Here is a 21,315-nt window from a genome sequence, read left to right on the forward strand (position 1 = left end):
CGCCTTAGCCCCCTCATAGCCAACCCTCCCAGCGCTGCCTCTGTCCAAGCCCCCCACTTCCCCCACTAGGCTGCTGCCACCACCCACACCACACAGCTGAGCTCACCCCACTCCCACCCGCAGCCGTGTAGCGCTCTTGGCCCAGCCCAGCCTGCAGGGCCCATGTCCCACCTTTGTCTGCACAGCCTCCCCAATTTTCCATCTAGCCCACCTCAGCCCCACCACCAGGAAGAGGCTGACGCTGCCTGTTTCCCAGGCACACGGTGCATGTGCTCAGCACAGCCCAGCTTTTTCCATGTTTGAGGGTAAAGAACCAGGAATCAAGCTATGCTCCCACAGAGCCCAGCAGAACAAACCCAGTGGCATTACCAGACCCATTTGAGTATGCCCCATAGGGACAGGGCTCGCAGGTGCTGGAGTTGGTTTTGAAGAAGCCCGGGTTGCACGGTGGGCACTTGGTTTTCACACCAGAGGGGGGCAGGTTCACCGCATCAGGCAGCTCTTCACTGCAGATTTTCGGCTCTGCCCACTTAAACATTAACTGAGTCTGGAAAGGCATAAGCAAACTCAACTTCAGCTGGCAAAAATGAGCATCTCTACCATGCAAGACAGCTTAGGGCATCACAATAGCATAACATTGCTTTTCCCCTCCCTTGCAGCCAATGCTTTCCAAGTTAAGATAAAGCCTAACAAGACTGGGAAGTGCACTGTGCTCAAGTACAGTACCTTTCTGACAGAGAAAGGAAGGCACCCAAGACCATGTATCGGGCAGTGCCAAGAAATACAGCACAGGATTCCAGGCTCCCAGAACTATGCTCTGCCCCCAGCGCAGTTGTGCACCTGGATTAATCCTGCACTGGGGGTCTGGTCCACGACTGAAACTTGTAGGCCCTCGGGTAGCATGAGAAAATAAATAAGAGCAGCAATAATGTGTCTAAATTAGAATGCAGGTATTTGCATAAATACCTTCTACTATTACAGCTCATTCCTCTTTCCTTCAAGCAACCAGCTTCTGTATATAAGCAACATTGTACAAATACAACTGTGAACACAGACTAAGGATCGTGATGGGGCAGGAATTGTAACTGTGCCTGTGAAATGAGAGAATTTGCATGTGCACACAAGCCCTAGCTGTGGAATAACAAAATTGGGTAATATGCTTTTAAATAGTCTGTGAGCCCTTCTAGCAGTGCTCACTATGTTTTATGAATCAGAAATCACTGAAACCACTGAAGCAGAAGTCTGCATGAATATGCAGACCTTGCATGTTGTGCATTGTTAAAAAATATGGATATTCAGCCCCATTGTTCTTATGGATTTCCTTCATATTGTGTATGGGGTAACAGGGAGGAAAACACCTCAATACTAGCTAGTCACTCTTGTTCAACAGGCCGATCTGCCTTCACAAGAGCATGCCTCCAGTCTCCAGGGGCTTGTGTGAAAGACCCAGAACACACACCAGGGAAAACTGACTCTCAGACTGCATGGGGAAACGGTGACACTGACTGTGTAGCTACAAGAACATAAGAACAGCCATTTACTAAGTCAGATCATAAATGCATCTAGCCCAGTATCCGGTCTCTCACACGGTGTGGATGCCGAGGAGGATGGTGAATGGGGCATGTCCAGCATGTCCCTCCACCGCCCACCAGCTTCACTCCCACTTTAGCTTCCAGCATTCAACGGATTGGGAGTTTAGCCACAGCAAACATGCTGGGAATCTGGGGCAGAGAGTCTTGGTGGTTATTTGTAACAAGACGCAGGTAAACATTGCAAAAAGGACTGTCAAGTAAACTGCCCCTCTTTAATTAGCTAATGCCTCTACTATGCTTTGAACATAGAAAGAACAGCACTGAAGAGCAGTGTTACAGCTGCAGTAAAATGAGGGAACCCTGTGGTTTATCAACCCATGTTGAAACAGCCCTGGGGACTGATAGGTACTCACCTCCCCATTAGTGTCGCAGGCAGTGTGCGTGTAGAAATAATCCTTATCGGTGCAGGGAGGACGAGGTTTGCAAGCTGCTGAGCCTTGTTCTTTATCATCAAGGGAAGGAAAGAGACCACTGTTAGAATTAAAACCCTGGAGCATCAGGGAACAGAGCCCACTTGTGCCCATAACAAGTGCAGTGAAAAAAGACGCTCTGACTCTGCATTCAGAGGCGCTCTATTTCATCTTGATGTCAAGCCTTGGTTACATTTCCTGGCAGAACAGCTATCACAGAAAGCATGTGTCAAGTCCAGGCTCTGTGGAGTAGCTGCTTGCTCAGTGTCTAACCCTTTGAGGATCTAATGGTGCACATTACCCAGATAGCCCCGCTTCAGGCACATTGGTTGTGTACTGTATTTTTTGTCTTCTCTTTATAAGCCTAAGGTATTTGCCTCTGGTTACCTGACTGGCTGAGCATCTTGCACTCTTACTACTACCTTTCTGTAGGGCAAGGCAATGTTACTACTCCCGTTTTACAGATGGGAAATGGAGCTACAGAGAGGTTAAGTAGCTTGCCCAAGGTCCGATGAGGAGTCTCCAGCAGATCTGGGAATTGAACCCACTTGTCCTAGAGCCACTGGACCAGCACTACCTCTGTTCTGGTACCTCACTAAAAGATGCCCAGGGCAACTTGTCACTCTGCCCTAGAGGTGAAGAATACCTTGGGGCTAAATTGTATTGTGCACAGCACCCCTTCTCCTAGGGCTGCGCCTAAAGTTCTCTTCTGCCTACAGGAATTTCCAGGAACTATCATGACTGAAACAAAACACTTCCTCTGCTCACTCACATTTGGGGAAAGGAGTCGTGTACTGCAGCCATGAGAAGCAATCATTTTCCTCTATGCATTCAGCCAGCTGCCTTGGCCTGGCCAGTGCCTAGGGGCTGGAAAGAGACCACTGGTTCTGTCCACTCCCAGCCTCTGCCCCACAGTGATAGCAGCTCCAGTGAAGACCCTGTGCTCCACAAAGCACCCAGCCCCGAGCTTCAGACTAGTACCCTCCAAACAGCAGCACTGGGATAAATCAGAATCAAAGCCAGTGATTCTCAGTGCAAATATTCACAAAAACTTAAAGAGATTTCAAATAGCGTTCATTAGCGTTAAAGACATTCTGACCTGCTGTGGTCTTTCCAAGTTCCTTGCAATAAAAGAATTACTCTATTATTTTTTCTGTAGTGAAAAAAGAGAGTGAAAGCTAAGAACTGGCATTTTCCAAGGGTAACCCCTGAGTCTAAAAGTGTTGAGAACCACCAATCTAAGCAATAGGGAAATCACTGTCTCCCAAGTGGCCAATCAAGCCCATTCATATATCTGTGCTGTGCCCAGACCCTGTTCCTCCTGCCAGCTTTATCACACCATAGAGCTCTCTAGACCAGCAGGCATTTCTGCTAAATCAAGTGGAAAATGCTGCGCAATTAAGATTTGTTTCTTATAATCCAAATCTTACTAGCTCCAGCTGTGTGTAATTAGAGGCATAGAAACAGCTGGCCCTCCCTGTCATATTTATCACAGTAACTAGCATGTTATTGGGCTCCCTGTGAAGATTAGCACCTCAGTCTGCTGCCTTCTTTTTTTTTGTGGGGAGAGGAGAGGGGTTTGCCAAGTTGAGTCTCCAGATGCTGGTTTTAAGGTACCACTCAATATTCAGTTCTAATCAAAGAATTGGGAGGGTGCCAGGAAGGGGAGCCCCTCTCCCTCTGTTGACTTGGTAAGCTGCTGTACAAAGCGCTAGAAAATTATCGCTGAAGGAACAAGCATATGCTTTTACTCTTCAAACAACTGCCTAACATGAAAGCATGGCTCCGCCAAGCACCTGGTTCTTTGGAAAACTCTTGCACTCTTCACTGCTTGACAGCTTGGCTATGTCTGGTTAATGGATAACAGCAATGGAAGGGGCCTGCCCTTGACCTTCACAGCGCTGCAAAAGAGAAAGGTCTTGGGCTGCTGTATATTGAAAACCTGAAGCATGTCTGAAAAAGAGGCTGCACTGTATGCCCTCACCACATAAACCTGTGGTCTAGAGACGTGGTTCTCAACCTTTTTTGTACCAGGACCTATTTATAAACATCAGTAGCTAGTCTCAACCCACTGCCCCCACCCTTAGGCCCCAGTCCCCTCGTGCCCCCCAAGTTTGCTCATGGCCCTTTTGATATATTTTTGCAACCCGCTTTTGGGTCATGACCTACATGTTGAGAAACACTGGCCTAGTGGAACGGACACTAACCTAGGAACTAAGGCCTGAGGGTTCAAGTCCTTGTTCAGCCAGTCTGGAGTAAGTTACTTCCCTTTTTGTGCCTGTTTCTCCATTTGTAAAATGGGAGTCATTATATCAACCACCTTGGAACACTACTTGGAGATCTACAACAAATGCACTATGTAAGACCAAGGTATTATACTATTATACCAGTTTATTCTGTCTTCTAAACCAAGGTTGGCCAACTTGTAGCACAGGAAGGCTTTGTGTGCAGCATGCAGCAGACTGGAGAGGAGACAGGCAACACAGTGGAAGATAGGGAAGGGCATAGAAAGCAGAGTGAGCAGCAGATCAGGCAGGAAGCACAGGGCAGGAAGCAGAGCAGATCAGGCAGGGAGAGGGGATCAGAGTGACACTCGGAAAAGTTATACTTCTAATTTGTGGCACACCTGCCAAAAAGGTTGACCCACACTACTCTAAACCCTCTAGAAGATGTGATGCTTTGGATAATGGGATTTTGTGAGGTTTCAGTTTAAAAAATCATTTCCCAAACTAGGAATCAAAACTGCAAATCAGACCACAGACCTTGTAAGGAAGGTTCGAGAGTCCCACAGACAATCAGTTAGCCCAGACTGGCTAGATGAGAAACAGGGTCACATGCAATCATGAAGTGGTTCTGAGCACAAACCATGGACAAAGTTACAATCCAAAGAGAAAGGAAACACCCAATTTAGATGTTCAACACTGACTGAGAAGGAATGCCATAAAGAAGTTTGCCTGTCCTAAAATTATTGTTGCATTGGGCCGTATTCTCCATGTATCATTTTCTTCCCCTAAATGCAGCATATTCCACTGCAAAAAAATTTTTGATTCTAACCAAATAGCTTCCATCGGTATCAGTCCTGCAAAACTGAAATATTTGGAGCATTAATAATAAATCATTAATAATTTTTGCTTCCCTTGCTTCTAAAGAGAGAGGAAGATAATGAGAAGGACAGGGAAGAGTGGGATGAGGAAAGTGGAAGAAACCAGCTGCTCTAAAAGCTACACTAGGCTGATGGATCTTGCTGCTGTAAGGATGTCTTGTGGAATAGCATGTTGAGATTGACACTGCTGAAAAGGTATGTCTTATTTCCAAAAGGTCCTGTCTTGCAAATGCCATGTGCGTGTGCATGCATGTATGTATTAAATTACATCTACATGGCAAGCAGAGATGTGACTACAGTAAGTACTGGTCCAGCTAAGCTAGCTGCATACCAAGGTAGCAAACCCACCACAGCCTGGGCTTCAGCCTGAGCTGCCTAGTTGAATAGGTGACCAGGGTCCTGGATGAGCTTGTACAGTCAGTGCTTAAGTCCATGCAGCTGAGTCTTCACTGTGATTTATTACCCAAGCTAGCTAGATTAAAAGCTACCTCAGACAGGCCTGTATATCCTTTAGGCAGACAAGGTTCCTTGGGTGAATCTGATATCTTAGATCACAGTGTCATCTTAGATATCAGATTCACCCAAGGAACTTTGTCTGCCTATGTCCTTAGACCAACATGGCTGCAACCTACACCCCTGTATATCCTTTAAGCACTCCTCCTGACTGCAGTGCACACAGGCCATGCATGCACATGGGTATGTCTGTGTGTACACCCCTTCATTACCTGAGTAAGTGTTTGGCTCACACTGCTGGCATGAGGTGGCTCCCTTGCCAGAGTACGAGTTTGGTGGGCAAAGCTTGCAGAAGGAAGATCCCGGTTTGGATGCATAAGTGCCTGGCTTGCAGGGGAAGCATTCTGAGGTGTAGGCCACTCCTGGGGGAAGGAGAAGGAGCAAAGGAGAAACACTCAGTAAATAGCACTTGGGCTGCTTGTGTCAAGGCAGCTGCCCCCCCCAATGGGCATTGGAATAGAAAGTAGACACTGCCATTCATGTACCTGTGATGCCAATGTTCCTTACAAGCACAGGCTTGGGGATCTTGGACCACACTGAGAATGCTGTGGTTCTCCAGTACAGGACATTGTTGCCATGACTCAGTTCCACCTGAGGAGGTAAACAGAACAAAAACAGGACAAGGCTCAGGTCCCGACAAGAGATGGAACATGATTTTGTTTGGTCTTGGAGCAGGGTCCAGAGCGACGCACACTGGACAAGGAAGGAGTTTGGCTCTGCAGTGAGAGTGAAGATCTAATGTTGATCTCGCCTACCAAAGCCCAGCTTCTGCCACCCCAGATCTGTAGTGATGTGAGTGGTTATATCCACACCGGCTCTGCGCCACCTTCACATCTGCAGCTGCGAAAAAAAAGTCATACCCACCTGCTCCCACTCTATGTGCTCCAAACTAGGGAATGCAACAGTGAGGCAACTCTGAGAATGCTGCTTAGTGCCACTCTTAAGATCTGGGTTTCTGGTGTGCTTGAGAATGGTGGCAGGAAGCAACCCTAGAGTGGCCACTCCACTGAGTTTCTCGGTTTGGAGCGTGTGAATGAGCAGGGCTTATTCTACAGTGACAGCTTGAAGAGTGGGGTGGAGACAGTGTAGACATACCCAGTGAGTTTGGAATCAGACCCCAGGGGTCCAGCATTCATTCAGCCCATTAAGTGCTGCCTGCAAACCTTGACCTGCCCTCTAGAACCTGTGTTAGAGAGAAGCAATTTGGCTGGGAGAGTGGAGTTACCCCTAGAGTGAAGGGGACTAGAGATTTTGGGTGCTGAATGTGTGACACCCAACACATATTACTTGCATTTTAACCTTCCTATGATCTACCCTATGGTCTGGGAGAAATTACTTCTGTTTAATCTCTCTGCTGCACCTCCAGTGCTAGCTGTGAACTATGGGGTTGGCATGGGGCTTGGACTCCAAAGCCTCTCACACTGCCAGCTGGATCCCACTTAGTTGAACAGAATTAAGCTCTGCCCTTTGGTTTGTACTTACGCTGTGGAACTCCCATCCCTTCTCAGTGGTTTTCATCCACCTTGACTCCTCCACGGTTGGCTGGCACTGGTCATTCTGAACCTAGGGCAATAGGGAACTTGGGATGAGCATGCAGCTTCTGAAGGCCTGGGATCAGAGGAGCAAGCTACTGGGTTTTTAATCACAGTGGATGACAACAGTATCACTCAGTGGTCTTTAAAAGGGGCTTTGCACCACCTTCTCAGCTCTGCTATCACAAAATGGAGGCTCTCAAAATGGGCATAGGTAAGACTGCCAACATACTGGGAGCCTGAATGCCACACACCTGACTTATCACATGAAGCAATAGTAGGCTCAAGCTACAGGGACTATATAGCCTGGCATGCAACACTCCAGCTCAGAATATCCACACCAAGGTACCTATGAAGCACTGAGCTTGTGAGGCTTTTTAATTTATTAAAGCCAAGGACAGCTGCCAGCCATGCTTTAGGGAAGGACCTGTTCTAGCTGTTCTTCCCCTAGGGACACTGCAAACAGATCACATTTTCAGCAGCTGCTTTGGAATCGGAAACAAATGAGTTAGACATACAGACAAACCAATGAATAGACAGATTCCTACAGGCAACACTGAATCATTTCCTGCAGAGCTAGAAGATAGAGCCTGAAGACTCTCAAAATACATCTCCATCTGGAGCTAACAGCCCTATGGAAACTTGAGTGGTCTCAGGACATATATACAGGCTAGGAAGCTGCAGTTGTCTTAGCCAGCCAAATAGGATCCTTCAGCTCAGGCAACTGATATGCTTTCTGCAAAAAGTGGAGATCACAGGTTCAAACCCTGCTGCTGACCCACCTGGGGACGTGGTGGTTAACCATCACAGGGAGAATCTTTTAAAGGAATGTGAGGTGGAGATTTGTAATGAAAGAGGTGCAAACTCAGGCAACGTACAAAGAACTCGAAGACGATGCTGCTGTCTGGGTAGATGTACTCAAAGGAGACCATGCCAGACTGCTTCAAGTTGACAGCATACATCAGGGTGGCTGTGCACTCATCTGTGTTGGAGGCAATGTAGTCTCCCAGAGGCACCCACGTTGACCTGGAATAGGATTGAGAAAGAAGCATGGTGGTTGGCAAGTGCAGCACAGGTGCTGCTTGGGATACTACTGGGGAGGTTAGCACTAGTGTAAGGAAGAGAAACATAGGCTGGATGACAGCTGAGCCCACCAAGATATATCAGCTCAAACTATACTGCAGCAAAAAGGCACACACTGCTAAGCAGGTCACAAGGACCAAACCTTCTGCTTTGACATAAGAGGCCAAATTCTGATCTCCATTTATACAATTTAGATACTGCCCTTCCCAACAAAGGTCCAGGGTGGACTATAATAAGCCAACAGAATAATTTATAAAACAGGAGGACAAAGAGAACAAAACAGCTTAACAAGAACTAGAATATCAACACAAAGACAGAGGCCCTCCCCTCCTAAAAATATCTCAGCAGTATGAAACTCAGGATGAGGATCAAAAATATCTCAGCCTAGCAGCAACTGTGCAGTGTATGTTGCCAGAGAAATACAGCACCAATACAAGGGTCAAACATAGTCCAGAATGGCATAGCTGCCTAAAGAGATAACTTTCTGCTTCCACTGATTGCTCTAATGGAGGTAGAGGGGACCTCCTACCCCCACACTCTTCCATTAGTTCTGCTTTCCCTAGCATGTCACATGGCGGGGTGGAACCCTGTCCCACTCCTATCTCTATAATATCCGGTCTTCCCTCTGAGGAAATAAGATGATCTGATCCTACTGCAAAAGAAATGGGGATGAAAATTAGCAGTGCTGCATCTGCTACAAATATGCCTAGACGTTGAATGAATAATTAAAGTGACACTAGAAGTAGGTTACATTTGCAAATTGCATAAATTCTCTTGATAGGGTTGAGTTGCAGTCTTCTGGGGAGTTACTCATAAAAGGATAGTTTGACTGAAGAATCTGAGCTTGCCTCTCTCTGCATGAAGTGATCAAAGAGAGCAGACAAATAAAGGCAGTGTCGCAGAATATAGGCAGTGTGTGGGAGCAGCCTGTGCACAAAGGAGGAGGGTGTGTGGTAGTGAACTCAGGCACTGAGCAGAAAGACAGGGTTGATATCATTCCTTCTGGAGGGAGATGGCATCAAGTCTATGGAGCCCTTTGCCTATTATTCAGGGATGCTCTGGTTTCACTAAGGGCTTGTCTATATGGGGGAATAACTCAGAATAGCTATTGCACAGTAGTTCTTAGTATGAGCACTCTGATTCCACCTGATGAGTAGTGTGTCTGCACTGCAGCTGGAGAGGTGTGACTGCACCATGGATGACTTTTAATTTGGCAACCCAAGGAAATGCCCATGGTTCTAGGAAGCCTTGTTCTGGCCCTGATGATGCTCATGTCACTGTGACTTCATCCCTATCAGGACCCAAACTAGCTAGATTAAAATTAACCCGAGTGTGCCTACATGTGCTGCAGTCACATCTCAGATATGCAGTACAGACACAGTTTAAGAGTGCCTGTGTATGTGGAATTAATGTCAACATAGAGAGCTAATGCTGGCACTTTAAATCCAAGCTCTTTCCGACTACTGATGCATACACCCTGCCAGATTTAAGCTAAATAAATAAATAGGGTTTAATTCAATTCTTTACCAAATTAAGCTAAAATTCAACATAATTCTATTTTAATTCAAATCAAGGCTGACCACACTGTATCTTGCACTTAAAATGACACCATTAGTTGAACTAATGCAATCTCTGACTACAATAGGCCTTTATTTCCACCTGCAGTTGCACTTCCTATAGCATTCTCCTTCATTTCCTCACCTTGCTGAAAACTATAGTTTACCACCCAGAGTTGACTACCATACAGTAGTGATAAAAAGGATCCCAGCAAAACTTGTGAAATGCTTTGGCAACCTTTAGGATAACAAAGGCTATGCTTTTATTTATTAATTTATTAATATTTGCATATTGGCTTATGCTTCTATTGATCTATTCCACCCAGGAGAACATACAAACACTAACAGACTCTTCCTATGCCTGAAGAAGGGTGTTTGTGCCCAAAAGCTTGTAAAAAACAATTTTTCCAACTATTTAGTTGGTGTAATAAAAGATATCACATTTACCCAAAGAACATTATCTGCCTATGCTTTTATCTACTAATGAATGTTAAGTTCCACTGATGTTTGCAGTATGGTGGAAGTTGTTGCCTTAAGGGGATTAGTTTGGCTTGGTTTCTCTGAGATGGAGATCTTGCCTCTCTTCACTCGAAACAACTGATTTAATTCAGAGTTTAGTCTGAAACAGCCACAAAACACTGAGGGATACTGCAATGATGTTGCCAAATATAGGTAATGCAGAAGAGTTGATATGGACAGAAGTGGCCTCACAGTTGGGGCTCACCCACCCTCCACTTCCAGGTAGATCCCAGCTCTGGATCCAAGATGTGATTGCTCTGGTTAGGTTTCTGATGGTCAGTCTAAGGCAGGTGCAAGTACAGCACTCAGATATTAAGGGCCAGAAGGAATGGTTGTGACCATCTAATTTGAGTTTTGCCTAGTACAGGCCAGTGGCCCTTGTCCAGAAATCCCTGTAGAGAATCTACTATTTCTGACTGAGTTAGAACAGACCCGCTAGAAAAATAAACCTAGTCTTCATTTAACCCTGCATCCTTGCAATCAGAGTCCTCAGGCTGAAAGCGCCTGCAAGAGTGTGCCAAGGTTTCTATTTAAACAGGCTATTTAAACAGCAGTAAAAGTGGGATTGTAGTTAGCAGTAGGGAAGAAGCAGCTGAAGTGCAATAGGCCAAGAAACCATCTACCCCCATGTCTGTGTCCATGCTGAGCACCAGATGTTTCAAGTCTGGGACTAGAATCTCAGTAAGACACAATGGAAATGTGTTCATGGGGAGAGAGATATCTAACCCAAAACTGAAAGTGGCTTGCCCATTTGAGTTTAGCTTCCTTACATACTTAATCATATTAAACATAGCTGCGATTACTCTGTATACAGACACCTCACTGAGCTTTTCAAATCCCACTGCACTCGTGGGCTCAACAACATCATGCAACAGTGCGTTCTACAGGTTAATCCAACACTGGGCAGAATTTTAAATAAGGGGGGAGCAATGAGGTTGTAGCACATCTGCAGGGGCCTGGAGGAGTTGTAAGAGAGGGAAAACTCGAGTCCAACATCATGAAGCCCTTATTCATGGTGAGAGCTCACCAAAAAGAAAGAGAAGAAGCTTCCAAACTGGAAGCCTTTCACACTGGGGTTAGCAAAACATTGGGAAAATGGACAAGGAAGGATCTACCAGCCTGGACATGCTGATCTAGTAGCCATGTCCATTGAGTGTCAGTAAAACAGAGGTGACACCAGTGATATCAGAGGAAAGCCAGATGTGTAACACCAGTGTGAATGTGAGCAGAATAAAACTGGTTAGGGTTGTTACAAAAAAGTCTGCAACCCACACCAACTTCCACTACAATGTTCAGCACTTCTGAAATTAGGCTGTCCAGCATGACAGGTCAAGGTTGTTGGTGAAAACTCGTAGCTCGCATGGCTCTGTTCTCAAGCTGTGCGGCTCTTTCAGCATCTAGCAACAACAGACTCACGTGGTGCAGTTCTCTGCTGATTCTGAGAAGCTATTGTCAACCTCAAGGGTGGTTGCCACATTTGCAAAGCCATGGGGTAGCTCATCCCATTCATCAAAGCGAACGCCAGTGCCCAGGGAGTATCTGCCCTCTGCACAGGATTTGCATGACTGGTCTTTCATGTCCAGGAATTCACCTGCTTTGCAGGAAAAGGCTGTAATGTAGGACAGCAGAGAAAGAAAGATCAGGACAAAGGGGAGAAAGGGACACAGAAAGAGTCTCCACCCAACAATCCCATCTGTATCCATTACTTCTGTGACCCTTGGATCTCAAAACACAGTCCCCTTACAGAATTCTGGAGAAGTGTTAGGGGATTATTAATTATTTCCATTTTACAGGCAGGAAAACTGACATGGAGAAGGCTGATTTGTTCTTACTCACAGAGCACGTATAAATTAGCAACAGTGCTATGAAACAGCTTATCACATGCAAAGATTTCTCCATAACTGTAACGCTACAGCTGGGTTACATATGAAATGTTGTTTCTAGGTGCGGACATGTGATGATTTTCAAGCTGATATGCAGACATTTACAAGGCTCCAAGGCAAAGCCAGGCTTTAGCCTTTTAGTGAAGCCAGAAGTAACCGAGACTGCAAGACGGCCTCGGTTAAAAAATTACCCCCGTCTGCCCAGCATTTATTAGAGGACATTATCAAAAACATTGCTGGAGATTTGGGGAACAAAAGCAGAAATTGAATTTAATCCTTTGAATTTCCATTGATTTTAAAGCCAGAGCAGGGCCATTTTTATCTGGCCTTTTATGCAGCACAGGCTCCAGACTTTCACCCAGTCATAAGTGGTCAGGCCCCTACTTGTTTCCTCCCCTTGCATGGGAAGGATGTGTGCATTTCATACACATACATGGTCTCACATGTTATATGGGGAAGGTCACAAGCAGTGCGTTAATTTGCAAGTTCTCCGTGCAGCAAGGGCTGCAACTGCAGCATTTGCAAGTATCCTTGAGCAAGCTTTCCTCCTGGTAGCATGGGCGATGACAGCAGTGACACTGCATGGGTACAGATTTCAGTAAGGGTGCATGAGGGGACCCTACATATGTATGCAGGATTCCAGCCTATACCTTATATCTGTGCTGATGCAGCTGCACTGCTATTACCTGAGCTAGTGTGGGGATGTCTATCTGTGGTGGAATCATGTCTTCAGTTACAGCTTAGATGTGGCCACAAACCCCCCTGTAAGGCCAAAAGGACACACACAGGCTACTTTTAGCTCTTGTCCAAGAAAGGTGATGTCCAAGAATAAACCATGGATTTATTCTCCAGGCACACAGGCTCAGTCCACAGCGAAGATGAACCTGCACTGCAGTGGGAGTTCAAAAGGTGTTGTCAAAGTCTTGACATTCCTACGCCTACCACAGATAGTGGGTTTTCATGCCATCCTGAGAGGTTTTGTTCATTAAGAGCTTAAACGTTATATATGAACAGCTTATGAATCTACAGCACTCTGCAGTCTAAACGTGTGCTGCTGTCTACTGTAACTCCACACTAAAATCAACTCAACTCTGGATCCAGATTCTAATCTCCTGAATGTTTACACCCCATTCATGGCCTTTATTCGCCTCAAGCTTTAGACTAGCAAAAGTCATCTAACACTAATGGGACTCTGAGCCCATAGCAATGGGCTCAGAGTGGCCCATTGCTATGGAGTTACTCCTACTCCTACTTCGCAATCATGTAACTGGGAGCAGAATCCTGACTTCACGTATCAGTCTAATTAAACAGTGCTCAAGTCACATCAAGTGTGAATGAAACAAAACTAGTGATAAAAGGCGATTTACAAAATAGTAGGGGTGAATCTGAAAAAAAAAATTAGGCGTTAAAAAAATTGTATCTGGTTATGAATATTTTTGTAAGTGGTGGTTAGGTGGAAACCTTTTGGATTGCAGCCACACATCCTTGATTTTCTTGGTCCAGCAATTCTATGCATCTCAACTGAATGCATATTTAAAAATAAAATTATAAGTGGAAGTTGAGAGAGATCTCAGAATCTCCTCTCTGGTCTTTTGCTTTATTTGTTGCACTTCTTTCAAGGGCTACAGTCATATGTTGCGGGGTTGTTGGTTGTAGCTGGGCTAAAGGAGATAGACAGGCAAGGCTCTTTGGACAAATGTGATATCTTTTATTAGACCAACTAAATAGTTGGAAAAAGTTCTTTGCAAGCTTTTGGGCACAAACATCCTTCTTCAGGCATTGGGAGACTGAGGACAGCAGCAGAGTCTACCAATGCCCGAGGAAGGGTGTTTGTGCCCAAAAGCTTGCAAAGAACTTTTCCCTACTATTTAGTGGGTCTAATACAAGATATCACATCTACCCAAAGAGCCTTGCCTGCCAAGGTCATATGTTGACATCCACAGGGTTGCACAGAGATGAATGATGGTAGAATAATGCCCAAGGAAAACAAACGGAAAATACTTGCCAGGTGTTAAAAAGGCTACAACCATAAACGGAGAATAACCTCGAATAAGAAGCTGTGCTTCAGGCAAGGAATAGCATTTCTGAATGCATAATTGGTTTTCACAGTCAAATGGGTTTTCTATCTGACTGAACTGATACTCGGTTCTCTTTAAAGGTCTCCCCCCCACCGCTGCAATCCTGTCTTCCTTTAGTCTTTCCCATGAATGGCAGAGCAGCTGAAGTCTTGGATAATGAGTGTTTACTGCTATCAAGCAGACAGATTCTCTTGGTACCTTTTAAGGAACTGCACCATTATGTAGCTTATGTAATGTTGAGTTTCATTTGAAGTCTCTATTGTAACTGCTGCATGGGAAAAAACACACTTAATGAAAGAAACTTGGATAATGTGGGGGTCTGATTCTCCTTTTGTTTACTCTGGTTTAACTATGTGGACCTCAGTAGTGTTACTACTCAGCTGCACTGGGATGAGAGAGAAGCATGAATCAGGCCCAGCTGGGAATCATTCATGCTACTGTGAGTAAGAGAGAAATCCAACTCAGTTCTCCTGATTGTCAGTGGTGTAAATTTGAGGTGAATATTTACTGGTTTGTCTCCATAGGAGCCAATGGTAAAGAGCTTGCTGACCCAGCAGGAGCTAGAGCTGGCTTGTATCATTTAATAATCCCACAGTGATTTGGACAGAGAATGGCACAGCGAAAACGTGAAAGGTAGAGTCACTCCCCGCCACACAGCCTCTGGCTCAGAGCAGCCCACACCAGTCATCGATGAACGTGAACCATCAAACAGCCTCAGCAGGAGCTTACAGCATTCAGTGCCCTTGATGGGGTCTGGCAGGCCCGTGCAGAGTCCTGGGGTGTGTGGCACGGCCACCCTCCACCGAGAGCCAAGGCTGTCACAGGCTGTGTACTCGTAGTGGTATTCAGACTGGAAGAGAAAACAAAGAAGACAGCTAAAGCTGGATACATGCAAGACCTAGCTGGGTGTTCACAGTCATAAGGGCTTCATGCATCTCCCCAGTGCTGGGTCCCTCTAACGACTCCAATGCAATGAATCCTAATTGATATCAGAGCATCCTGAACACGCTGTGTACACAGTACAGGGGCCGACGTTAAGACAGCCAACTGGAATCCAGCCCCAGCTGCAACCCTGCAAATCAGAACCGTATCCACTGGTTTCAGTGGAAATATTCCTGATTTACACTGCTTTCACTGAGGTTAGATTCTGAACCAGAGGAAGATCCACATGCGCGTATGGTCTTCTTTCAAAATCTTACACCCCATTTTGTCTCCACCAAGCAACCTTACCCAGCTCAATGGATGTCATTAGCATATTTATTATCACCGTGATGGGAGTTTCTGCTGAACAGATTATGGATCGGCAACTCCAGTGGAATGATTCCTGATTTACTTCAGATTGATAAAAATCAAGCTCAGCAGGCCAGATTTATGGAAGGACTTTATTGCCTAATGAAGCAAACAGACACTTTATACCAGGTGTCTATCTGCATCCTGAGAAGTAAATTAGACCCCAGGCTGCTATGCATAAGTGCAAATACTCAACCTGTAACCACATTTTCCTTCTATTTGCATTGGTGGGAAATGAAGGGGAAGACCATTCACATCAATGAGGAGATGACTGGAGAGCTGAGCCCAACATCCACCTTTAACAATCCAACTCAATTTCCTAGTTCCCTGCCAGCCCTCTCTGACCGCTTCTATTGAGCCAAGAAAACTTGCACCAAAATCTTTAAAACATGAAAGCTCATCGATTCTGCCCCACATTTGCCAGATTTAGTGGCAGAGTCCCTCATGTTTTCTGCCTGCACAGTGGCATGTCGGAGTGTATTCATTTCACCACTGTTAACTGTAACATGGTCTGAGCTGTGATTACCCACACCCTGCATTGTTCCCATCATGGCCTGGCACATGCCACTGAGCTCACATGGTAAATCAGTGCTGCTGCAGTACACAGCTAGGAAAAATAAGGATCTGACTTCTCTATCTCCTCTTTCACAAGTTCTCATCAGACGTCACTGACAGTTAACTACAGCTGGAAGTGACACTGCAGCAGATATCTGAGCTGGCTTGTATCTAGTTAGTTGGCTCTGAAAAGTCATGAAAGTGCAGCCTTCAACCATCAAGAACATAACCAGGCCCCCAAGTGAGTTTGCGTAGTCTGTGCTCTTGTGGCTCCACTGCTACTGAAACCCGAATGAAGACTGCTCCCTCATCCTCCAGCTCTGTCCTGACCCTGGTCATCTCTTTCCTCCACCCATAGACGCCCAGTACATGGGGGCCCAAGGGCCCTGGTCCCTCTTGGGAAGAGACCAGCGTACCACCCATCCCTAAATTGGGTGGGACAGTCCCAAAATGGGAACATCAAGTCCCAGTCCAGCCCCAAGCAGTGGTAGAGAGCAACTCCCCCAGCCCCCTGCAGGTAAGTCTATGTGGGGGAGGTAGTGGGGGAGGGGCAGGGGCTGGGTCTGGTGGCACTGCCCAGCCAGGGTAGTGCATGGGGCCCAGGGCCAGGGTGGAGAGTGGGACAGAGCCGCAGGCAGCTCATCTAGAGGGTGAGTGGGTTGCAGCTCCCTGCTGCTGCATGCACTCCCAGGAAGGGGAGTATGGGGAGGCACGTGCCCCCAGATTTGTGCATGGGGTAGGGGCAGATGCGGGCTGCCCACTGCAGTCTCGGAGCTCTGAGCCCTCTCCCTGGGAGCCCGAACCGAACACAGTTTGCCCCATAGAGAGGCACTCCCTGCCCACCAGGCAGCAGCAGGAGCAGCAACATGGAGTTGTGCCCTGAGGCTGTAGCAAGCAGCCCATATCAGTTCTTGAGGACCTGACCCAGGACACAGGTTCTGGACACAACTATTGCATGCCTATAGGCAATGCAGTGGGAATCCTCGGCTTTCCTTTAAAGCAGTTGATGCACAAGGAGGTGCTGCCCTTCTCCCAGGAATAAGGTGGGCTGGGTTTAATTCCCTCTGCAGTCAGGGGAATTCAAAGACATGTTTCCTACCTCCTAGAAGAGCACCCTGGCTACCAGGCTGCAGACCCGTGCTTCTCTGATAACACTTATCTCAAATTCTGTTTCTGCACAAAAAGAACATAAGAGGGAACTTCATGCTGTAGCTTGGAGCCTAGGGCACTCTCCTGCAAAGTGGAACAAGTGGGCTTAAATCTCTTCAGGCTGAGGAAATGGAAACTGGGTGTCCCATGCCCTGAGTGACTGTCCCAGTCACTCGTATAAGGGAGAGACACCCCACCTTGAAGGAAGCAAGTGTGCCTACCTTCAAGGGCAGCAGGGGGAAACTAACTCCTGAAGGGAGTCCCCAAGCCCTAGAGAGGGAAAAGAGCTCAAGCAACCTGGTTGTGCTCCCTATGGAGCACCTATTTTGGATCCAGTATCAAAGTGCCCAACTTACCTTGTGCATTGTACAGAGTCTGGAGCCCAGGCTGTGGATTCCACACCAGGAGAAAGGGCAGGTGGAGGATCAGGTGCCTACAAGTTTGCGTATGCAATGCACAGCACTGTGCATCTAAGTCCCTGTTTGGACCTATAGCCACAGCTGAAGTCAGCCCCTCCAGCACCCACCCCTCTGGCAGCAGCCGAGTGCCAATTCTAGTACCACACAGTCCTCACAGAGTACTTTCCACCTGTAGACCTCAATGCACTTTATAAAGGGGTTAATGATTCTCATCTCCATCTTACAGATGTGGAAACTGAAGCACAGAGGAGAGAAGTTCTTTGGCTATGGTCACCCAGCATGCAAGTGGCAGAGCCAAGAACAGAAGCCAACTCAGTGCCAAGCTGCATCTTGGAACTTACTCCTTCCCCATTATCCTGTACAGTAGGTGTAGGAACCTGAGGGCTCCCTTAAACATGCATGGCTCATTTACTGGGCTGGCAGTGAACCTGAGCAAGCTGCTATATGGTTCACATGTCCTCTCTCTGCTTCCTTGCTGGCCTTGGCTCAGGCAACAGCTTCTGTTTTGTACTCCACTTCTCCAGAACCTCCCTGCCTGTGCTGAAGCGTGACCGCTGGTCACCATGTGCTTGTTCTGGAGTTGGGTGGCTCGCTCAGTGCAAGGCAAGGAAAAGGCAGTAGACGAAAAATAAGCCTGCAACAGAGATGGGAGGAGAGGGCAAGAAGTGAAAAGGCAGCTCTCTGGACCTCGTGTTGTTGTTACTGATGAGGCTTACAACTGGAGTTTAAGGTATTTGGACACCTATTTCCCATGGATTTCAAGGAATTAGGTGTCTAAATCTTCAAGTCTGACCCCAAATTAATTGCTCATGGTCAAAGGGGAATTAGCAGCGCAGGGGCATGAACCCAGATCTTCTAACTCCTAGAATAACATGCTGATTACTGAAACCAACCTTCTTCCCATCCTTCCAACATCACACATGAAATGCACCCTCTGCACATGAAATGCCTATCAGTTTGAATGGGAAACCCACAGAAAAGCCCTGCATGACTAGCTGAGACTTGATTAGCTTGTATGACCTTTTGCAGGGCAGTGATTAGCTCCATATCATACGCACATCTTTCACCGAGCCTTACACAATAGAAATCCTTGCTTCCAACCCCACAGTTGTGGAAGCAAAGCAAATCAGCTAGGCTGTCCTGGAAGGGCAAAGTCAGGTGCCTCATTTGTCAGGGACTCGTGCTGAAAATTAGCTTGCCAGCTTGTCACGTTAAAAGCAAATCAGCACATGAATGCAGCTAGGAGGTGATATTGGAGCTATTGAACAAAGGCATAAAGGTCACTGGGACACGGTCTATCTTACTGCTCACACGCATGTTATCTTGTGCCAGCAGGGGCACAAATCAAAGCAATTAGGACCCCTTTGCTTTTATTAAGTGGTATCAGCAAGGCAGATTTGCTTGAGCACAGGCAGTCTGGATGGAGGGAGGAAAAGGAGCCAGCACTGGAAGTTCCGATGTGGAATAAGACAATGTTTTTGAAAGGCCTCTGCTTGCCAGAGCGGCAGCAAAACTAACGGATGACTGGTCTGCACAAATGGGGCCAGTATCTGATCCTCAGAGTAAAGCAGGAGTAGTTCCACTTCTACTTTTTCTCAACAAAAGAGCACAACCATTTAAAAACTACTTGTTGAAAGGTCAGGATCAAGCCCAGGCACTTGAACAGACACTCCTGGACAAAACCAGAATGATTAGTTTAGTGCAAGGCAACCTAATCTCAGGCAACTAGGGGCCAGAGGGAGAAAGAAAGGGTCAGACAATTACCCAGGTGCTAACAACAGGTAGGAGGGCCTTGGATTAAGCCCATCACTTCCAAGGGGGATCAGCACTCACACAACCAAGGTCAGTTCTTCAGAAGAGCTCAGCACATTGCATGTGCTTCTTTGAGAAAAATCAGTCTTTGTTGGGTGTCTTAAAGTTGAAACTGAGCTTACTGAAGATCTGGTCCCAGTTCTGGCATTCGGAAACCTTGCCTTTGAAAAAATCTGATCTTGAGGGTCTTGTTGCAAAGATGGCTCCTCAGCAAGACACCACTTGATCCTCCCATTATAGATGCCCTATGAATCAAGGTTGAGCCCCTGTGTAAAAACCTTGCAAGGTACAGACCAGCTGGCCTGAAAAAGCTATTCATTTTACCATGCTCCTCACTGGAGCTCAACAGAGGGCTATTCAAAATATTTATTGAGGATGCCAGTATCTACCTACTGGATTGCACATTTCCATTTAGTGGATTTTTTTTTAATTAAATCATTTCAGCCAGTTGCTGCCATGTCACAGCTGAGTTACATTGATTATGCTGCTCTGCAAACTTGAAGCTCAACCAAATTGTGGAAAGCTCATTAGAAAGAGTGCCCACAACTGGATTCACTCTACTATATCCTACTGACCAGTATGTCAGAGAACAAGCACATGTCCACAGATGCAGGTCTTGGGGAGGTGGGAAGAGGGGCATAAAGGCTGAATTCTTGGCTTTTTCCCTGAAGACTGGAAAAGATGGGAATAGAGCAGGGGTGGGCAAAATGCGCCCCGTGGGCCAGATGCAGCCCGCCAGGCCATTCTATCTGGCCTGCGGAGCCCCTAAAAAAATTAGAAAATTAATGTTTATCTACCCCTGGCTGTCTGTCATGCAGCCCTCAGTGGCTTGCCAGAACTCAGTAAGTGGCCCTCTGCCCAAAATAATTGCCTGCCCCTGGAATAGGAGACCCCATTTATCAATCATTTATTGCAGGCAACCCAGTTTGCAACCACGCAAGATGGTCCCTGCCTCCAGAATTTGTAACCTGTTGTCTCTTTTCTTATACTTAGGTTGAGAGAGGCAGAAGAGTCCAAGGAAACGGAGTGAATTGCACAGTTCCTAATAGTTTCACTTGTAACTACGTGACTTCCCCTCATTATTACATTGCATCCATTTATCTCTCTGCTCACACTCTGGAGCTGGGATCATATTTTTAACGTAATGGGCAACTCTGGCTACAACAAAGCACTGATCAGGGCCTGGAATAAAAAAAAAAAATTCTCCCTATGGGTTGCTCACACACAGAGAAGAGAGCCACGTTTCTGCAGACTTCATGCAAAAATAATTTTTGATTGCCCTTTGGTGTCATATAATTTAATTTAAAACCTGGGTTGTAATGCAACTGGACAGAGATCCTTTAATTTGTGAAGTGTATGCAAGTGGCTGGGGCAGTCTCCCTGCTGTTAGGAGAGCAGAGTGTTTATCTTGGCAGGATGTACACATTTGTGTGACAATGAGCATTGTTCATTAAACAGGTTCCTCCGCAAACCCGGACATGGAGTTCTGCCTAAGAAAGTATAAGCAATTAAGAGACAGTGACGCCATACGTTTAAGCTGAACGGCTGCCCGCAGTGTTTGCTTACTGTATCATGCACAACTGGACAATATTTACACATCCTGGAGCAAGATGTCTGGATAGCTCAGGAGTTTGTTTGCTCAGAGCTGCAGGACCTTCCAGCACCTCCTATGACTGATGCGAGGGAGAAAAATGCATCAGTGGGGTAAAGGGGTGGCAGGGAGATTACAAATCAGGATTCCTGGCTTCTGTTTCTGCCTGTAAGGCTGACTTTGAGTGTCACCCTGAGCAAGTCCCGTCTGTCTGTGCCTTAGTTTCCCTA

The 21,315-nt window shown here is 46.4% G+C and overlaps 1 protein-coding gene across 1 annotated transcript; it reads right to left on the reverse strand.

The window, feature by feature from the left end:
* Window positions 1-369: 369 nt before the first annotated feature.
* Window positions 370-17,631, reverse strand: LOC102371198 (UPF0577 protein KIAA1324-like; the record flags this gene model as incomplete). Its single annotated transcript, XM_006038969.1, has 9 exons — window positions 17,620-17,631; window positions 14,999-15,119; window positions 11,725-11,917; window positions 8,029-8,176; window positions 7,101-7,181; window positions 6,104-6,209; window positions 5,831-5,980; window positions 1,946-2,034; window positions 370-547 (listed from the first exon to the last, which is right to left on the reverse strand). Coding segments are annotated over exons 1-9 (1,075 nt in total), but the record flags the coding sequence as incomplete, so codon positions are not given.
* Between the last annotated feature and the right edge of the window lie 3,684 nt (window positions 17,632-21,315).

The sequence above is a fragment of the Alligator sinensis genome, unplaced genomic scaffold, assembly GCF_000455745.1.
Source record: "Alligator sinensis unplaced genomic scaffold, ASM45574v1 scaffold1873_1, whole genome shotgun sequence".
Classification (NCBI taxonomy): domain Eukaryota; kingdom Metazoa; phylum Chordata; order Crocodylia; family Alligatoridae; genus Alligator; species Alligator sinensis.